Consider the following 22,121-nt stretch of genomic DNA (forward strand, 5'->3'; position numbering starts at 1 on the left):
AATTCAACCCCCCCTTTTAATTTCTTATTTTATTATGTTGATGTTAATGTTGAGATGACCCTTTAGAAGCGTATTTTAATGCATTATGCCAGATACTGTCAGAGGATCTGTTAATGCCTGATAAGATCAGGCTGATGGTGTGACAGTAATAGAGTACTTAAACAGTCTGACTGGGTGTTATTGTAAGATCATTTTATCCAACAAGCATGTATCATGTCTGATGATGGCTGTGTCATCGGATCCTTTGTTGTAGTTTTGGCACCAGGTCTGTGACCTCTTCTCTCTCTTTCTCCTCCCAGACCCTTTGGTGAGTCGTTACCATGTCCAGTGGATGCCTGAGTACTGTAGCCATAACGAGACCAGAGGACCAGAGAAATCAGTCACGCAGGTCAGTCCCATCCCCCAAATCATCGTTCTATCAAAGTAAACCTCATCAGTCCAAGTGTCGGTAGCTGTGTAGACCCATGACATGATGTGCAGCTCAGTGGTATGCAAATCGCCCACCAACCTCTTTTGTCTGGCGTTCTGAAAAGGCATGTTGTCTAAAGAAAAGGACCCCACTCAGCGCCTCAGTTCCGTTGTGTAGCTTTGCAGCAAATCAGCAACTGTTGTTTTGGTTATGACTCAGTTGGTGTGGTCAAACGTGGTGCGCTGCCCAATAAAACACATTTACTAAAACAATATTTCCGGGAATGGGGGACCATGCACTCCCAGAATGAGAACATTGGATGCTGGGTGCGTGAGTGTGGTGGGGGTTGTGTGGTGCTGGTTGAACTCAGGGCTGTTCCAGGATGGCATTGGCCTAGCAATCAACACATTCTTCAGGGAGCCCTTCTCTGGTTGCTTGGAAATACACATCCTTTTTCTATAGATTCCTGGGAAGGATTCCAGCACAGCGTTGGTCTACGTCTCTTGTGTGCAAACATGGCGCCTTGGTTCATTTTTAATCATAGCTTTTGTATATAAGAGAGAATACTCACACACACCCACTATTAGTGTAGAACTACATTATTACAAATGAAATATCTAATTCCAGCCACTCAGCAGGAAATGTTCACATTTTCTGGATAAAGGGACACAGGAGGCGATTTTTAGGTCAATAGTTAATGTCTGAAACAAGTCTGCGGCATTAGAATGCTGCTAAGAATTCCTTAACATTGAGTTGACATGTCATTTTCATTTCAAATTATCCCCAAAATGTACTCTTGGTCCTTTGTTTTTATTAAGTGTCCCCTTTATATTTCTGTTACACTTGGAACCCATAAAAAGGATATAATTTTGCATTGTAGTTTGAATGGAGGACTAGTGGATTAACCCCTAACACATGACTGTTCAAAGTGGTTCAGTAATGTGGGCCATGTTTAAGGGCATAGGGAGGGAATCTGATCCTCTCTTGCCTCCATGGATTTCATTATCTGTGGTGGTTCTCAGGGACGTGACCTGGGCGACATCATGTAAAAGTCACCAAGTCTCTGAACGTTTAATGTGTTTCTTGGCTCAGGAGAACTATATCAACGTCCCAGGCCTGCTCTTCTCCTGCAAGTACAAAGTCACCGTTCACATGCTCAAGTCCAAGAGGCGCGCCAAGGACGAGAGCGCCACCTTTCTCACCCCGTCCTGCGCCACCATCAGGAACAAGAGCCACAAACACATCCCCTGTCCTGGGGAGGAAGGTGAGTCAGCTTCCCAGTACAACCAGTTCATGTTATGCTGATACTGATTCTCATTTAACATTATGTCTGACTACAAGGCTCTCCACATGCTAGTTGAAAGAGGCATCCTCTCATATTATGGTACAAGTAGACTATTGGCTTTTTTTATTTACTGTGACTAATTTCTTACCACACCATAGAATTTATATTAAGCCAAGAACACATGTCCATCAGACAAGTATTTTTCAACATCTTTATTCCCATCTCTCGCTGCAGCCCCAGTTCCCAAAGTGTTGGCTAAGCCAGAGAATCTGACGGCATCCTTCTCCATCCACGAGGGAAATATCACAGGCAACTTCCTGTGGCGGGTGTCACGGGTCCTGGCCCATCAACGAATCACAGGCTTTCAGGTCACCTGGGCAGAGGTCACCACAGAGAGTCGACAAAACAGCCTGCCCAACAGCATCATCTCCCAGTCCCAGATCCTGCCTCCAGTAAGTCTGTTTCATTCTATTATTTTCAAGTAAATCTATTGTTCCTGTGACAGAACTTCTTAATTGGAAAGTTACATGCAGTCCCTTCAGAGTAGGTTATACCAGGACATGGCTCTTTGCTGTAGGACACAAAAGATTAGCAAGGAAGGGAAATGTATATATTCTTGGGGAAAATATATTGTATTTTTCCCGAGCTAAAGAATAAGCTCCATCTTCAGCATTTCATTATACAACGCCTGCCAGGAGTGGAGGAATTTTAAGGATACAAATGTGTTGCTCTCTTTACATGAATAACGAGATAAGCAGTGGTGTGTAGAGAAACCGAGAGAGATCTGAGGGAGGGGTGTGTCCTGCTAGAAGTTCTCATCCTCCTGTGTGTCATCTACCTATCCTGCTTCCTCTTTCATCCGGTTTTACATAATCTATCAACAACACGTTTTGTCTGTCTTCTCCGCCCAGCGAGCTGCTCGCAGCTCTGAAAATACAAACACCCATAACTACAGTCAGTTTGTCAGGAAGGGAAAGAGAGAAAACAGGATGTGTCTTTATTTACCTGAATTGAGAGCAGAGGGTGGATGGGGTATAGCCCAGGTAACCCAACAGCTAATTCAACATGGTAACATCAGAAGGGACTGAAACTCTAGATTCTATGTGGGGAAAAAAGCATCTGGGGAACAGAACGGTTTACTACCTTGAATTCCAAACCAAGTGAATGCATTGAACAACAGTCTGTATGTGAGAAAGGTATTCAGACCGTCTTGGAGGACACATTGACATTGATACAACATTGCTGTTAAAATCCTTTACAACTGTAGAAAAGGTTCCACAAAAAAAAAACACATCTTTAGTGTGGGTTCTTAAGAAAAAAAAAAGCCATTTTTCTATCAGCTTCAATTTGTCCTTGGAAGTGGTTGAATACCTCTCATATGCTGAGTGTCATGTGAAAGATTGTTTTCTACAGTGGCACCAACGATGGTTAATTGTCTTCTCTTGTGCTGTTAACCCTTTCAGGACCATAATCTGCTGGTGGTGTCTAACCTGCGACCAGCCACGTACTACAGACTGGAGGTCCAGGTGATAACGTCAGGAGGGGAGGGTCCTGCCTCTGTCAAGACCTTCCAGACCCCCAGTGTGTTACCAGTCCTGCAAGACCGTAAGTACCAGCTACTGACCACTGATCAACTGTTGCTCTCCTCTAGTCAACCACCGGGCTGTGTTCAGGTGGTCTTAAACGGAGATACCGTAGCTCATTGGAGCTGTGACTCTTCAGTGACATCTTTTGAGGTCATCTGATGAGTATGTTTCTTACATGATCACATAATCCTTTTGATCATTATTCTGAACTTTCATTAGAAACTGATATTGACATGTTTTTTGTGTGTGTTGTAGGACCCAGACTCAGGCAGCACCATCCACACCAGAAGATCTCAGCAGAAAGACATTGAGACCCCTTGGCCTATCAGACCCAGTTTGGCCGTAATCAATGTCTCACAGCACCTTCACCCAGGGAGGGAATTCGGTGTGGAACCACACAGCAGACCATGAACTCTGACCCCAACCCATGTGATATGGGTTCACCTTCAGGCTGCACAGAATATGCTTTCCCCTCACAGTCCTTTCTGATTCAACCCACTGACTGGGCTCTCTGCACCATACAGTCAGATACAAAATCTTATGTAGGACTTTTCTTTAGGACAGGTTGGTTCATTCTCCCGTTATTTCACTGAAGGCTTTGTGGGACAGAGCCTAAGATGGTTAAGGAGTTCTCAAACTGTTTTCATCCAATAGAACCAATTACAAAGCAACAGTATATTATCAATTCCAATTGTGTTTCATTAGATAAAATAACTCAAAGGTTGTTAGATTAAAAAAGGCCCAGAGAAAATATTGTTTTTACCATGATATTCAAGCATTTTGTTTGAATATCTTGGTAACTTAATAGGGTTGGGCGGTATAAAAACATATTATCAGTATGATTTTCCAATACAGTCGATATAATTTTATTGTTTTTAAATACATTTTAATATTAGTACTTTTTAAATTAATACCTGCATTCAACTTGTGCACTAGGTAATAGATACAGCAGATCGTGTTCATCATTTCACCTGTTAGATGATTTTTCATTATGAAGCTTAAGGTACTAGTTTCTCAAAACAGCTGTTTGAGCCAGTCGCGTGTGTTTGTTTACACAGAAGCACAATGAGCAAAATGGGAGCTTCGTGAGGTAAGTCACTCCTGCAGCGCAATTTAAGTGAGGTGATGAAATTCTGAAATTCTGTACTAATGTTTGCCAGCTAAATATCTTATAACTATTAAGTTAACTATCTAAGATGTGCCAAATAAATTCTTTCCAGTTTGGTTTTGCTAATTTGCTAATCTTAGCTAAGTGGCTAACGTTAGCTTGCAAGATCAAGCTTCTTGGTAACAGCAGCAGAGACAAACCCCTCCTGGATTATGATCCCTGCTGTCTAATATTTGTTTTATGCATTCTGTGTTTTGTGACACTTTCATAACGTTATGAGCTAGGTTGTCTGTTTTAGTAGTAAATGTTTGCATGTGCTCGTTAGCATTTACCTAACATCCGCTATGAGGATTCCTTAGTACTTGTTAGCATTTTGTTAACATTCTGGTAAGCTACATGTGTTGGGCTTAAAAAAAAACAATTTGTTAAAAATAGCAGCCATTTTGTGCACTACCGGTTATACCGTTGATCCCGGGATGCCACAAGCACGGTATGGAAGTCTGGATACCACCCAACCCTAGTAACTAAATTGAAGACACTTGAATAACAGTGGGGAAAATGCCATACAATTGTAAAACACAATCATGTATTCATTGAGAAAGGAGCGTTGAATTTCACCTATTTATTTTGTTTTACCAAATAAGTAAAACGATGTCCCTTAGGCATAATGGAACTAAAACCAGTGTAGTTTAACCCAGAATACTTCTCATAGTATGTTGCATGTAGAAGTACATTCAGTGCTTGACTTGGGCAGGAGCTCACCAGAGCTGAGTACCGGCACATCAAATGTTCTACTGCTTGAGCTCCTGTTCCTCTTATAGAATATTAGCTCAAAAGTACTGTGGAGCTCCTGCACCTAAATATAGACAGTACCAGCACCCAAAATGAGTACCAGCACCTATTTCCGTCCAAGTCAAGCACTGAGTATATTTGATTTTGAACTGTAACTGAATTACTAGCTTCAACTTGAATGCTTGTAATGGTTTTGCATGTCAAACGTGAGTGTTGTGTAGGCATAAATACGTCTGTGTTACCTCTAATATGTTAACAATATTTCATTAACAGAGAATTATATGGGGAATAATATGTCATGTTTATTAATGAAATTATAACTGTGTGGAAATGATGGAATTGTATCTTATTGGCTGTAGAAATATTTGTTGTGGAACAGTCAGTGAATGTCTATTTATTTATGTATGTGTGTGTGTGTGTGTGTTTCAGTCTAGAGTTTTTGAACCGGCAAAACATCTTGTAAAGACATTTTGTAAAAATTGAATTGTAAATATAGTCTCATGTTACATGTTATTTTTCCATGGTAGAAACTGTTAAGTAATAAAATAATCCTTAACCTATTCCTTATGCTTTTCCTGCTTAATTGAAATTACTATGAGGAATGAGGATTCAATATGAAATAGGGTATATTCTCTAAACATTGGACTCTTTGGCAGATGCTGGTGCTTATGTTGGCTGTGTATTCCATAATGCCAGACTCTAACACAGCATATTCACTGATCTACCCAGGAGCTTGAGACATGCACTCAAACAGTCCAAATAAACAGGTCATTCAGAGCTTACCAGCAAGCCATGGCTGGAGTTTGATGGCCTGGACATAATACTCTCCTTTAGACTACAGTATTGTGCCCTGCCAGTTAATTCAAGTGTACTGTTAGTATTTGAACAGCTTTAAATCCTTATTTTCTCAATCCCTTCACTTTTCCAATATGCTGTGGAATGTTGACATTATTGCACGTAAATAAAGGCTGGTGTGCGAGAGAACGCAGTATATGAAAGCGACCAAAATGAGGATGGTATGCCAGATGTTTGAGGTGTTTTCCTTTTAGTTTTTATAATGATCATAACTCACAGATGCTATTGCTACTTAGGGATCCTCCCCTTTAAATTTTTTTTTTTTTTAAACACCTAAAATGACATACCCAAATGCATATTTTTACCAAATTGTATGTACAGTTGAAGTCGGAAGTTTACATACACTTACGTTGGAGTCATTAAAACTCGTTTTTCAACCACTCCACAAATTTCTTGTTAACAGACTATAGTTTTGGCAAGTCGGTTAGGACATCTACTTTGTGCATGACACAAGTCATATTTCCAAAAATTGTTTCCAGACAGATTATTTCACAATTCCAGTGGGTCAGAAGTTTACATACACTGAGTTAACTGTGCCTTTAAACAGCTTGGAAAATTCCAGAAAATTATGTCATGACTTTAGAAGCTTCTCATAGGCTAATTGATATCATTTGAGTTAATTGGATGTGTACCTGTGGATTTATTTCAAGGCCTACCTTCAAACTCAGCGCCTCTTGATTTTCCCATGATGTCAAGCAAAAAGAAATCAGCCAAGACCTCAGAATTTTTTTTTTAGACCTCCGCACGTCTGGTTCATCCTTGGGAGCAATTTCCAAATGCCTGAAGGTACCACATTCATCTGTACAAACAATAGGTCGCAAGTATAAACACCACACGCAGCCGTCATACCGCTCAGGAAGGAGACGCGTTCTGTCTCCTACAGATGAAAGTATTTTGGTGCGAAAAGTGCAAATCAATCCCATAACAACAGCAAAGGACCTTGTGAAGATGCTGGAGGAAACAGGTACAAAAGTATCTTTTTCCACAGTAAAACGAGTCTTTTATCGACACATCCTGAAAGGCCGCTCAGCAAGGAAGAAGCCACTGCCATAAAAAAAAGCCAGACTACGGTTTGCAACTGCACATGGGGATAAAGATCATACTTTTTGGAGAAATGTCATCTGGTCTGATGAAACAAAAATAGAACTGTTTGGCCATAATGACCATTGTTGTCTTTGGAGGAAAAAGGGGGAGGCTTGCCGAAAAACACCATCCCAACCGTGAAGCACGGGGGTGGCAGCATCATGTTGTGAGGGTGCTTTGCTGCAGGAGGGACTGGTGCACTTCACAAAATAGATGGCAGCTTGAGGAAGGAAAATTATGTGGATGTATTGAAGAAACATCTCAAGACATCAGTCAGGATGGGCTGGAAGATAGCCTGGTGGTTAGAGTGTTTGACTAGTAACCGGAAGGTTGCAAGATCGAATCCCTGAACTGACAAGGTCGAATTTTGTTGTTCTGCCTCTGAACAAGGCAGTTAACCCACTGTTCCTAGGCTGTCATTGAAAATAAGAATTTGTTCTTAACTGACTTGCTTAGTTAAATACATGTAAAATAAATAAAAAAGCTTGGTTGCAAATGGTTCTTCCAAATGGACAATGACCCCAAACAGACTTACAAAGTTGTGGCAAAATAGCTTAAGGACGACAAAACATTTGGAGTGGCCATCACAAAGCCCTGACCTCAATCCTATATAAAATTTGTGGGCAGAACTGAAAAAGTGTGTGTGAGCGAGGAGGCCTACAAACCAGCTCTGTCAGGAGGAATGGGACAAAATTCACCCAATTTATTGTGGGAAGCTTGTGGAAGGCTTACCCAAAATGTTTGACCCAAGTTATACAATTTAAAGGCAATGCTACCAAATACTAATTGAGTGTATGTAAACTTCTGACCCACTGGGAAAGAAATAAAAGCTGAAATAAATCATTCTCTCTACTATTATTCTGACATTTCACATTTTTTAAATAAAGTGGTGGTCCTAACTGACCTAAAACAGGGAGTTTTTACTAGGATAAAATGTCAGGAATTCTGAAAATGTATTTGGCCAAGGTGTATGTAAACTTCCGACTTCAACTGTACATGTAGGTAGAGTTATTGAAATGACCATGCATAGATGACAACAGAGAGTAGCAGTGGTGTAAAGAATAGTCTGGGTAGCTATTTGACTCAGGAGTCTAATGGGGTAGAAGCTGTTTAGAAGCCTCTTGATACCATTTGAAAGGAAACACTTTGAAGTTTGTGGAAATGTGAGATGAATGTAGGAGAATATAACATATTAGATCTGGTAAAAGATCATTCAATGAAAAAAACATGCTTTTTTTGTTTGTTGTTGTACCGTCTTTGAAATGCAAGAGAAAGGCCATAATGTATTATTCCAGCCCAGACGCAATTTAGATTTTGGCCACTAGATGGCAGCAGTTTATGTTCTTGCCACAATATGGACTTGGTCTTTGCATTCCAGGTGACTACCTCATGAAGCTGGTTGAGAGAATGCCAAGAGTGTGCAAAGCCGTCATCAAGGCAAAGGGGGGCTACTTTGAAGAATGTAAAATATAAAGTATATTTTGATTTGTTTAACACTTTTTTGGTTACTACATGATTCCATATGTGTTATTTCATAGTTTCATGTCTTCACTATTATTCTACAATGTAGAAAACACCCCAAAAATAAAGAAAAACCCTTGAATGAGTAGGTGTGTCCAAACTTTTTACTGGTACTGTATATATACATATATGTTTGTTTGTTTTTTACATGTAAACACCTCACCGGACTGGCCAAGTGTGTGGCCTGATTCAGTTTTACATAGCCTGAACATCCTGATGTTGGATTGAATGACCCAACATGTTACTCTTGGCTAGCCCTTTTGCCCCTAGTAATGTCTACACTGCTGTTTTAGACCACATATTCTAGTTTTCATTTCATATACAAAACTGACAGACAGTGGATTAGCTCTCCCACAGACTGCCAAGTGTTCTGTGCACATGAGTTTTATAATGCCATGGCCTCAAGCTATTATCTATTTCTGTTTATTAACGCAATATCATTATCAAAAAGTATGAACATTGTACTGTTTTGTAGTATATCAAGATTCATGTATTGCGTATTACCAAGGCTTCAGTCTCCATTGCCATGCCTATGTGTGTGTTTGAAGTATTGTTTGTCTCATGCAAAAGTACAGTGAAATGCTTAACTTGCACGACCTTCCCAACAATGCAGTATTCAAGATCAAAATTGTATAACTAAACCAGGAGAAATAAGAGAGGAAGCTAAATACAGGGTCCGTGCCAGTACCACATTTACAATGTGCAGGAATACTGGAGTAGTTGAGGTAGATAATAACATGTAGGCAGGGATTAGGAGTTTGTGTGTGCGTGTGTGCGTGCACACGTTTGTGTGTGTGTGCGCACTGTGTATCTTTAACCGCTTCCTCTGTGCCAACAGAGGCCCTAGAAGTCTAGACTGTAGACGATTGGCCGTTGCCCCTCTAAGGATGTCCACAATTCCAAATGGTCAAGACCCAGCACATTCTACAGTCAGCAGCTAGCTAATTATTCTGAACCCTGCCTTACATCCCTTCAGGCCCTCTCTCTTTCTGCAGTAGGTCAGTGGCTGTGCTAGGGCAGTGGCTGGCCTTTCTCCTCTCAGGATGTTATGTACAGCTCTAGTATATCACAAGAGATTAGTTCCTCTATCCATGGACGCTAATCCTCCACTGTGCTGCTCTATGTTTCAGGAGCCTGTCCAGTGTTTAGCCAAGGCCTCCTTTCTCTGTGAGTCAGACCAGCTCCCTTTCAGCTTTTCACAGTCCTCTCCACAAACACACCAAATACCACAGCCCTCAAATGTGAAAACATCAAAACAAAGGCCTCCCATCTCCTTTGAGCCATGCTGCACTAAAGTCCAAGTCTCCGAGGACATAACATGAATAAAAACTGCAACAACTAAATAAAAGTGTTGTTGTTGGACACAAAAGCTTTGTCTCGGTCACTACAAGCCCAGAGAGAGTTTATTCACTTTGTATGACATTACAAGCCCGTTGTCCCAGCCTGGGGGATATTGTTTTCCAATTCAAACATACTTTGGTAAACAATATTATCCTTTTGGACTGCTTGAATAATCACGGTCAGTCAAATATTTACCCTTCTGTTCACTGACATTTGTCTTTTTGATTAACCCATCAGAGTCTAAGCCCTGTCTAAGCCGGGGGGGAGGTTCTACTAAAATATACGGAATTGTTTTAAGAAGGTCAAATCAAGGATCATTTAGCTATTTGATTTTGAATTTTAAGACCCCTTGAAGTATCCCAAAAATATATAAAAAAGTGATTTGATGAAAGATTTTTTTGGCCTTACTGCTATTAGCTCATACAAACGCATTGAATGACAGATTAACTACATGAAACAACAGATAGTCCCAAAAAATATCAAAAGGAAGTTTGTTCTGAAGTGTCTATCCTATATCTAAGAGATATATGAAAGATCAGTTAAACATTTGTATTTAACCCCATATTTTTGTTATTAAACAGTCTCCATATATACACTACATGACCAAAAGTACGTAGACACCTGCTCATTGAACATCTCATAAAAAATCAATGAAATTAATATGGAGTTGGTCGCCCCTTTGCTGCTATAACATCCTCCACTCTTCTGGAAAGGCTTTCCCCTAGATGTTGGAACATTGCTGCGGGGACCTGCTTCCATTCACCTAGAAGAGCATTAGTGAGGTCGGGGCTGATGTTGGGTGATTAGTCCTGGCTCGCAGTCGACGTTCCAATTCATCCCAAAGGAGTTCGATGGGGTTGAGGTCAGGGCTCTGCAGGCCAGTCAAGTTCTTCCACACCGATCTCGACAAACAATTTCTGTATGGACCTCACTTTGTGCACGGGGGCATTATCATGCTGAAACAGGAAAGGGCCTTCCCAAAACTGTTGCCACAAAGTTGGAAGCACTGAATCATCTAGAATGTCATTGTATGATGTAGCGTTAAGATTTCCCTCACTGGAACTAAGAGGCCTAGCCCAAACCACGAAAAACAGCTCAAGACCATTATTCCTCCTCCACCAAACTTTACAGTCGGCACTATGCATTTGGGCAGGTAGCGTTCTCCTGGCATCCGCCAAACCCAGATTCATCCGTCGAACTGCCAGATGGTGAAGCATGATTCATCACTCCAGGGAATGCATTTCCACTGCTCCAGAGTCCAATGGCGGGGAGCTTTACACTACTCCAGCCGACGCTTGGCATTGCGCATGGTGATCTTAGGGTTGAGTGCGGCTGCGCGGCCATGGAAACCCATTTCATGAAGCTCCCAACTAACATTTATTGTGCTGACATTGCTACCAGAAGCAGTTTGGAACTCGGTAGTGAGGGGGTGGCAGGTAACCTAGTGGTTAGAGCATTGGGCCAATAACCGAAAGGTTGCTAGATCGAATCCCATGAGCTGACAAGGTAAAAATCTGTCCTTCTGCACCTGAACAAGGCAGTTAACCCACTCGGCCGTCGTCGTAAATAAGAATTTGTTCTTAACTGACTTGCCTGGTTAAATAAAAAGTGAGTGTCGCAACCGAGGACAGATGATTTTTGTGCACTCGGCGGTACCTTTCCGTGAGCTTTGGTGTGGCCTAACACTTCACTTAAAAACTGAGCACTTGTTGCTCCTAGAAGTTTCCACTTCACAATATTTGCACTTTCAGTTAACTGGGGCAGCTCTAGCAGAGCAGAAATTTGATGAACTGACTTGTTGGAAAGGTGGTATCCTATGACGGTAAGGCCATTCTACTGCCAATGTTTGTCTATGGAGTTTGGCTGTGTGCTCGATTTTATACACCTGTCAGCAACTGGTGTGGCTGAAATAGCCGAATCCACTAATTTGAAGGGGTGTCCACATACTTTTGTATATATAGTGTACTTCCATTCATTTTTTCAACTGGTACCGGAGGACCTTCAGATGAAACAACCAACCTGTACATGTTTGTGAGAGTCTTACCTTTGCACAGAGTGGTCATAGTTTGTAGGCCAAACTGTGCGGACGCTACAGATTATTTTGTCAGAAGACCAATTTTTGGGATGTCTCATGGTCTGACAAACAGCACTGTAGCTCTGTCATCTTTCACCGCAGATGCAGAAGTGCGACATATGTGGATGAGGTCAATTGCATGCATCCAATGCAAACTGACTGATGTTTATGGGGATTTTTTTTGTATGCTAATTAGATTTGCGTGCGGGTGCGGACTTCGACCTTAGGGGGTTATTAAAATGGGGTATATAAAACACTAACTCCTTTCAGTGGAGAGTAACAATTTCCAACACATTTCCTCTGACCCCTCGGCACCCATTCTGCAGATTAGTGCACTGAGCCATGCTTCGCCCATGATCAAATCTACAGTAGAATAACCATGTCGTAATGCATGCATACACCCTGACAAAACAATATCAGCCATACCTCATAAGGAATGATGGTTTTCATGCCCTGCAGTATTGCAGTGGTGTAAAGTACTTAAGTAATTATACTTTTAGTTTTTTTGAGTATCTGTACTTTACTATTTATATTTTTGACAACTTTTACTTTTACTTCACTACATTCCTAAAGAAAATTATGTACTTTTTACTCCATACATTTTGCCTGACACCCAAAAGTACTGAATGCTTAGCAGCACAGGGAAATGGTTCAATTCACAGACTAATCAAGAGAACATCCCTGGTCATCCCCACTGCCTCTGATCTGGCAGACTCACTAAAGACAAATGCTTTATTTGTAAGTGATGTCTGAGTGTTGGAGTGTGCCCTTGGCTATACATAAATTTAAAAAACAAGAAAATTCTGCTGTCTGGTTGGCTTGACATAAAGAATAAGAAATGATTTATACTTTTACTTTTGATACTTAAGTATATTTGAGCAATTACATTTACTTGTGATACTTAAGTATATTTAAAACCAAAAACTTTCAGACTTTTACTCAAGTAGTATTTTAGTGGGTGACTTTCACTTTTACTTGTGTCATTTTTAATAAAGTATCTTTACTTTTACTCAAGTATGACAATTGAGTACTTTTTCCACCACTGCGGTATTGGGGTTGGGGCCCTCTAATATAGTACTCTTGCTAAACAGTAATTTCCCATTCATTTAATTTTTTTATTTAACCTGTTATGGATAGGGGGCAGTATTTTCACGGCCGGATAAAAAACGTACCCGATTTAATCTAATTATTACTCCTGCCCAGAAACTAGAATATGCATATAATTATTAGCTTTGGATAGAAAACACTCCAAAGTTTCTAAAAATGTTTGAGTGGTGTCTGTGAGTATAACAGAACTCATTTGGCAGGCCAAAACCTGAGAAGATTCTGTACAGGAAGTACCCTGTCTGACCATTTCTTGGCCTTCTTGATTATCTCTATCCAAAACAGGGGATCTCTGCTGTTACGTGACACTTCCTACGGCTCCCATGGGCTCTCAGAAGGCGGCAAAAAGCTGAATCGTGGCTTTGCAGGCCCTGTCTGAAAAACATTAGCGCGTTTGGATAGTGGCCGGTCAGAGTACTATGAGACTGAGGCTCGTGCACGAGTCGACTCCATGTTTACTTTCTCTCTCTTTGAACGAAAACAACCACTCCCGGTCGGAATATTATCTCTTTTTTACGAGAAAAATGGCATAAAAATTGATTTTAAACAGCGGTTGACATGCTTCGAAGTACGGTAATGGAATATTTAGAAATGTTTTGTCACGAAACGCGTCGGGCGCGTAACCCTTCGTCACCCTTGGATAGTGTCTTGAACGCACTAACAAAACGCCACTATTTGGATATAACTATGGATTATTTTGAACCAAACCAACATTTGTTATTGAAGTAGCAGTCCTGGGAGTGCATTCTGACGAAGAACACCAAAGGTAATCAAACTTTTCTAATAGTAAATCGGAGTTTGGTGAGGGTCAAACTTGGTGGGTGTCAAAATAGCTAGCCGAGATGGCTGGGCTATCTACTCAGAATATTGAAAAATGTGCTTTCACCGAAAAGCTATTTTAAAATTGGACACCTCGATTGCACAAAGGAGTTCTGTATCTATAATTCTTAAAATAATTGTTATGTTTTTTGTGAACGTTTATCGTGAGTAATTTAGTAAATTCACCGGAAGTGTTCAGTGGGAATGCTAGTTCTGAACGTCACATGCTAATGTAAAAAGCTGGTTTTTGATATAAATATGAACTTGATTGAACAAAACATGCATGTATTGTATAACATAATGTTCTAGGCGTGTCATCTGATGAAGATCATCAAAGGTTAGTGCTGCATTTAGCTGTGGTTTTGTTTTTTGTGACATTATATGCTAGCTTGAAAAATGGGTGTCTGATTATTTCTGTCTGGGTACTCTGCTGACATAATCTAATTTTTTTGCTTTCGCTGTAAAGCCTTTTTGAAATCGGACAGTGTGGTTAGATAAAGGAGAGTCTTGTCTTTAAAATGGTGTAAAATAGTCATATGTTTGAAAAATTGAAGTTTTGGGTTTTTTGAGGAATTTGTAATTTGCGCCACGCCTATCATTGGATATTGGAGCAGGTGTTCCGCTAGCGGAACATCTAGATGCTAGGCAAGTCAGTTAAGAACAAATTCTTATTTACAATGGCGGCCTACCCCGGCCAAACCCGGACGATGCTGGACCAATTGTGCACCGCCCTATGGGACTCCCAATCATGGCTGGTTGTGATACAGCCTGGAATCGAACCAGGGTCTGTAGTGTGGCCTCTAGCACTAAGATGCAGTGCATTGGACCTCTGTGCCGCTCTGGAGCCCATTGTCACTCGTCAAGTTACAATTATGATTGGTAATCTTAATGAGTTGAATGCGCACATGTCTATTCCCATGTGAGTTCCAGGTCAGTTCCAATGCCATTGATGGAGCGTGGTATTCTTTTTAGATCACAAACATCTGGAACCATTCCATTTCCATTGGATGCTTATGAATGGTTGGACTGGAATATATTGTCTGAGATTGATGCAAAGTAACTTGAATGTTGCTCTTTCTCCATTAGAGCAGGCAAATGTTGCTGTAATGTTGCGTGCTGGTGGGAACTCTGACCTTGCCCAGGGCTGTGGGGTGTTTTTGGTTAGATTCTGGTTGAGCAGGACCAGGCCGTGGAGGTGCAGATGAAAAACCTTCTGTCAGGCCGGGAGGATGCTCAGCTGTAGTCTAATGAAGACCAGAACACGTATGGACGTATAGAGACTTCACTACATGCCTGGCAGACATTATACAACTGTAAGACAAAATAATATGTCTGCGGAGAGGGTTAGCAGAAATACCAAGAGGGAGCACTTAAGAAGTAAGCTTAAGAATGTATTGTGGTCATGCCAGGATTCGATGACCTTCCGATTTCAAGAGTTTTCATTTCTGTAAGGCACTCTGTCACTGCAGAAACACACAGAAAATAAGTATGTTATACACAGAATACTGTATGGAACCGAAAGGACACATGGAAAGACACAAAAAAATGATAATACATGTCTATCTGAATTCCCTTGACCCTTGGATAGCTCCATATTCAGAACTCAGCACACTTGTTGAGGGTATTGGTTTTTGTTGAGACTGGCTACATTTTACAAACATTTTGGGAACGTTATCGGTGTTGTGCAACCCTATTCTATAATCACCCAGGTGATCCACCTCCTTGTGGGAGCAACACTTCTCGCATTTCAGCCACTATCATAATTTGTCGAATTATAAACACACGGTGTCAGGAGGATCTGCCATTGAGTTCCTCAGGGTCAAAGGTAAACAAAAGGTCAATTGAGTTCCTCAGATTTAGGGTCAAAGGTAAACAGGAGGTCCACTGAGATCTGACTGTGTTTACTAAGAAGGCCTCCACTTAGAAATCATTATCCATATCCATCAATGACCTCGTACCCCTGCACATCGACTCGGTACTGGTACCCCGTGTATGTAGCCAATTTATTGTTACTCATTGTGTATTTATTCCTTTGTGTTATTATTTTTCTGTTATTTCTATTTTTATATCTCTGCATTGTTGGGAAGGGCCCATAAGTAAGCATTTCACTATTAGTCTATACCTGTTGTTTACGAAGCATGTGACAAATTAAAATTGGATTTGATTCTCTTTTAGCCAAACATCCTTCTCCACTAATATACAACATACACAGTGAAGAGAGATCAGTTTGAAAACTATCATCCAGCCGAGTTAGAGATGTTTATAATCTCCTTGGATTAGGACTAATCCCTTTAATGCTCCTTCCTGGGAATAAACAAATATTGAACAATGTGACCTGCTCATAATTGATGAAGTTAGGAAGGCCCTATTGGTCTATTAGCTAAGTATGCTCATATCCGCTTCAAACATTTGTCACAGTTGCGTTCAAATATTGCCAATAAAGGACATTCTGTAAATTCCCAAATGTGTAATGCTATGTGAAAGTTAGGACTATGTTTAATGCTATGTGAAAGTTAGGATTATGTGTAATGATATGTGAAAATTAGTATTGTGTTTAATTCTATGTGAAAGTTAGGATTATGTGTAATGATATGTGAAAGTTAGGATTATGTGTAATGCTATGTGAAAGTTAGGATTATGTGTAATGATATGTGAAAATTAGGATTGTGTGTAGTTCTATGTGAAAGTTAGGATTATGTGTAATGATATGTGAAAGTTAGGATTATGTGTAATGCTATGTGAAGGTTAGGATTATGTGTAATGATATGTGAAAGTTAGGATATTGTGTAATGCTATGTGAAAATTAGTTTAGGTAAATGGAAAATGTGATTTGATTAAACTCAGGTTACAGCCACGAGTCATGGAATCCTTGACCCTTGTCACCATGTAACAGTTGTCTAAAGCTTTAGGAGTGACTAGTGGCCAGGGAGGCAACTTTAGATCTAGTGTTTCCTCTCTCTCCTCTGAAGTCAGTGACCGGACCCCGGGTCAGAGAGCTGGACGGTAGCGGAGCCTCAGAGGCAGGTCAGAGGTCACCGTCCCCCCAGAGGACAGACACTGCAGCCGTTGAGGGGGAGGGCAGGGCAGGGGACTCTGGGGCTGGGGGCTCGGTGACAAGGAGCCTGTCAGGGGTCGGATTCAGAAGGATGGAATCCACCCAGAGGATGTTAGAATGGTTAGAACCTCCTTCTCGGTTCCACAGGAATCACATCATTATCATGTCAAGCAGATCATTGTACATGAGAGGTTGTCTTGTAAGGCGAAGGATTTGGTTGTGGGAATATATTCTTTAAATGATAAGTCATTAGAATGTATGAAAAATAACTTCAAATTGATAAGAAAGATGACTGATGGATCAAGAACATATCTTCCTCTCTGCTCTCCTTTTGATCAAATAATGAATCTGGCATCGTGTCATGCAACTGGAAACAGGTAATACACTGTATTAACATCTGGTTGGTTCAAAGAGCAGTGTGTTCTGTTCAATAAGATTAAGAGTAAGAAAAGCTGTTCTATTTGGTTCATATTGTTCCTGACTGGTGCAGTCTGTCTGTCTTTCAGAATGTACAATCCATGTCTGCTCTGCCTGGCACTGGGTGTTCCATGTGTAAGGTCTGCTAAAGATCAGGTCACAGCTGCTTCAAACCCAGACAAATTAATGTCACATATTTACGTTTATGTGTAATAAGATGCCTACAGAAGTCAATATTACTCATAAAGTAGCCTTTGTTGTGCATTAGCCTATACTTCTGCTAAAGTAATTTTCCCTTCTGAAAACCCAACAGGGGGCAGGACCAGAGAAGGTGTATGAAATTGATTACACTGCAAAAGAACAGCGTGGATGTCAAAACTTTTCGCCACTAGAACTATTAATGCCTTGGAAACAGGCAGGGCGCCTCTGAAATGATTGACTTCTCCAATAAAACATAATCAGGGTAAGTTGATGTGTTTTATATTGTACCGATACACTGCTGCTTCTAAATACAAGACATGTTGCAGCTAACCCATGGCTCTGGCAAACCACAGCGTTTATAAAATGAATCCCCAGTCTGAGGCTAGATTCTTGCCCCATGTGCATGTGTGTATGTGTATATGCTATAGCAAACGATCGTGTGTTGGTTACTAGTCCAGGGGGTGCACATCCACGCATTTGTGCGTGCATGTTTGCGTTCGTGTGTGTGTGTGTGTGTGTGTTTGTGCTCCTAGTCTGAGAACTCATTTCCACCCTGATGATCACAGGCACCATTGAATGTAATCACAACGAGCAGGATGTTCTGCCCCATGGCACACATAGGAATTTGGACGTGTTTAAAGCACTAACTTTTATGTTTTTTCTATACTTGTTTGAAGTTAAATTCTGATGTTGTAGGTAGCTGGCTCTCATTAACAATACATGATGTCAAACATGGGGGTGGAGGGGGATTATTTGGATATTGGTGACAGTAATAAATGAAATGATAATGATTCACACCCTGCAGGCTCTGAAGCCCATTAAAGTGAGTTGTTGGACCTGGCCCTGCCTCCCGTATCATCCTGCCAACTGCCCTACTCTCACACTGTCACATTATTGCATCACAATGTGGTTAATAAAACCATATTGGGTCCCTGAGATACGGTATTTAATGTAAACTTCTAGAGAAACATTAAGTTGATGAAGTACAAGTCAGCAGCGCTGATGATCACTTTTTCGGTCTTTTCCTAATCCTACGTGGTTGGAAAATACACAGTGGGAGTTTTCCGATCTGACATTTCTCTCACTTGATTTCAACTCACTACGAATCGGTAAATTTGGGTCTACTGTGGTAAAATCAAGCAGCATACCCGTATGGCTATTGGTGTGCTCTGAGGAAGATTGAGCTTGTGTTTGTGTCAGAAGGGTTGGAAAGAGTAGCATTATGCTACAGTATAACTCAGAGTGAGTAGAGTACAGTCTTCAGAATGGGAGCCCATGTGTTCTGCTGCTTTCATCTCCCATCATCATCTGCATCCCAGCTGTGTAAAGTCAAACTGCCAAACCACACAACCACTTAATACTTCATTTTGTTAATATTAATGTTAATAACTGATAAGAAAACATTGGCATTGGCAAACATGTTAAAGCAACATTAGCAACATAGGAACAGTATTGAATTTGACATTTCAATTATGAATATACCTGGACATATACAGTGCATTCGGAAAGTATTCAGACCCCTTGACTTTTTCCAGATTTAGTTACGTTACAGCCTTATTCTAAAATGTATTAAATTGTTTTTCTCCATAATCAATCTACACACAATACCCCAAAATAACAAAGCAAAAACATGTTTTTAGTAATGATGGCAAATTTATTGCAAAAAGAAAACTGAAATATGACATATATGTATATACACTACCGTTCAAAAGTTTGGGGTCAGTTAGAAATTTCCTTGTTTTTGAAAGAAAAGCAAATGTTTTGTCCGTTAAAATAACATGATATTGATCAGAAATACAGTGTAGACATTATTAATGTTGAAAATGACTATTGTAGCTGGATTTGAATGGTACATAGGCGTACAGAGGTCCATTATCAGCAACCATCACTCCTGTGTTCCAATGGCACATTCTGTTAGCTAATCCAAGTTTATCATTTTAAAAGGCTAATTGATCATTAGAAAACCCTTTTGCAAATACAGTTGAAGTCGGAAGTTTACATACACCTTAGCCAAATACATTTAAACTCAGTTTTTCACAATTCCTGACATTTAATCCTAGTAAAAAGTCCCTGTTTTAGGTCAGTTGGGATCACCACTTTATTCTAAGAATGTGAAATGTCAGAATAATAGTAGAGAGAATGATTTATTTCAGCTTTTATTTCTTTCATCACATTCCCTGTGGGTCAGAAGTTTAGTATTTGCTAGCATTGCCTTTAAATTGTTTAACTTGGGTCAAACGTTTTGGGTAGCCTTCCACAAGCTTCCCACAATAAGTTGGGTGAATTTTGTCCCATTCCTCCTGACAGAGCTGGTGTAACTGAGTCAGGTTTGTAGGCCTCCTTGCTCGCACACGCTTTTTCAGTTCTGCCCACAAATGTTCTATGGGATTTAGGTCAGGGCTTTCTGAAGGTCACTCCAATACCTTGACTTTGTTGTCTTTATTAAGCCATTTTGCCACAACTTTGGAAGCATGCTTGGGGTCATTGTCTATTTGGAAGACCCATTTACGACCAAGCTTTAACTTCCTGACATCTTGAGATGTCGCTTCAATATATCAACAGAATTTTCCTCCCTCATGATGCCATCAATTTTGTGAAGCGCACCAGTCCCTCCTGCAGCAAAGCACCCACACAACATGATGCTGCCACCCCCGTTCTTCACGGTTGGGATGGTGTTCTTCGGTTTGCAAGCCTCCCCCTGTAAGGCGTTGGTGTGTGCTGACGAGGAATCAAGTGCAGGAAGCAGCGATGCAGGGTATTGGCTTTAATAGGCACCATGGCTGAAACGACAAGCCAACCCAAAGAGCGCTCAGAGCGCACAACAAAACAAAGTGCCCCAAACACAAGGGACAAAACATAGCTTGCGCAAAACACACGCACCACTGAAATGTACAACAACAGCATGTCACCACGCACAGCATACAATGAAACAATCCCGCACAAAGAGCAGGCGGGCCTACTGGCTAATAAAGCCCGCTAATCAGCCCAACTCAGAACAGGTGCACCTAATAACGAAAAGGGGGAAAACAAAAAGGGAATAGTAGGCCGGTGACGACGACCGCCGAGCGCCACCCGAGCAGGAGGTGGGGCCACCTTCGGTAGGAGTCGTGACACCCCCTTTTTCCTCCAAACATAACGATGGTCATTATGGCCAAATAGTTCTATTTTTCTTTCATCAGACCAGAGGACATTTCTCCAAAAAGTACAATCTTTGTCCCCATGTGCAGTTGCAAACCATAGTCTGGCTTTTTTATGGCAGTTTTGGAGCAGTGGCTCCTTCCTTGCAGAGCGGCCATTCAGGTTATGTCGATAAAAGACTCGTTTTACTGTGGATATAGATACTTTTGTACCTGTTTCCTCCAGCATCTTCACAAGGTCCTTTGCTGTTGTTCTGGGATTGATTTGCACTTTTGCACCAAAGTACTTTCATCTCTACGAGGCAGAATGCGTCTCCTTCCTGAGTGGTATAATGGCTGCGTGGTCCCATGGTGTTTATACTTGCGACCTATTGTTTGTACAGATGAATGTGGTACCGTCAGACATTTGGAAATTGCTCCCGAGGATGAACCAGACTTGTGGAAGTCTACAATTTATTTTCTGAAGTCTTGGCTGATTTATTTTGATTTTCCCATGATGTCAAGCAAAGAGGAACTGAGTTTGAAGGTAGGCCTTGTAATACATCCACAGGTACACCTCCAATTGACTCCAATTATGTTAATTATCCTATCAGAAGCTTCTAAAGTCATGACATCATTTTCTGGAATTTTCCAAGCTGTTTAAAGGCACAGTCAACTTGGTGTATGTAAACTTCTGACCCACTGGAATTGTGATACAGTGAGTTATAAGTTAAATAATCTTTCTTTAAACAATTGTTGGAAAAATTACTTGTGTTATGCACAAAGTAGATGTCCTAACCGACTTGCCAAAACGACAGTTTTTTAACAAGAAATTTGTGGAGTGGTTGAAAACCAGCTTAAATGACCCCAACCTAAGTGTATGTAAACTGTATGTTAGCACAGCTGAAAACTGTTGTCCTGATTAAAGAAGCAATGAAACTGGCCTTCTTTAGACTAGTTGAGTATCTGGAGCATCAGCATTTGTGGGTTTGATTACAGGCTCAAAATGGCCAGAAACAAATAACTTTCATCTGAAACGCTATTGTTGTTCTGAGAAATGGAGGCTATTCCAAGCGAGAAATTGCCAAGAAACAGAAGATCTCGTATAACACTTTGTACTATTCCCTTAACAGAACACCGCAAACTGGCTCTAACCAGAATAGAAAGATGAGTGGGAGGCCCCAGTGCACAACTAAGCAAGAGGACAAATACAGTCATGGCCAAAAGTTTTGAGAATGACACAAATATAAATTTTCACAAAGTCTGCTGCCTCAGTTTGTATGATGGCAATTTGCAAATACTCCAGAATGTTATGAAGAGTGATCAGATAAATTGCAATTCATTGCAAAGTCCCT

At 40.7% G+C, this 22,121-nt stretch overlaps 1 protein-coding gene across 1 annotated transcript in view; it reads left to right on the forward strand.

The window, feature by feature from the left end:
• The window catches only part of LOC106586620 (anosmin-1), a 79,344-nt gene extending 73,604 nt beyond the window's left edge, over positions 1 to 5,740 (forward strand). The window contains exons 10-14 of the mRNA XM_014174105.2: positions 300 to 388; positions 1,502 to 1,673; positions 1,929 to 2,146; positions 3,158 to 3,299; positions 3,536 to 5,740. Coding sequence (XP_014029580.1) covers positions 300 to 388; positions 1,502 to 1,673; positions 1,929 to 2,146; positions 3,158 to 3,299; positions 3,536 to 3,591 — 677 coding nt within the window. The 3' untranslated portion in view covers positions 3,592 to 5,740. The remainder of the gene's footprint in view (positions 1 to 299; positions 389 to 1,501; positions 1,674 to 1,928; positions 2,147 to 3,157; positions 3,300 to 3,535) is intronic.
• The last annotated feature ends 16,381 nt before the right edge of the window (positions 5,741 to 22,121 follow it).

The sequence above is a fragment of the Salmo salar genome, chromosome ssa25 (genome assembly GCF_905237065.1).
Source record: "Salmo salar chromosome ssa25, Ssal_v3.1, whole genome shotgun sequence".
Classification (NCBI taxonomy): Eukaryota; Metazoa; Chordata; class Actinopteri; order Salmoniformes; family Salmonidae; genus Salmo; species Salmo salar.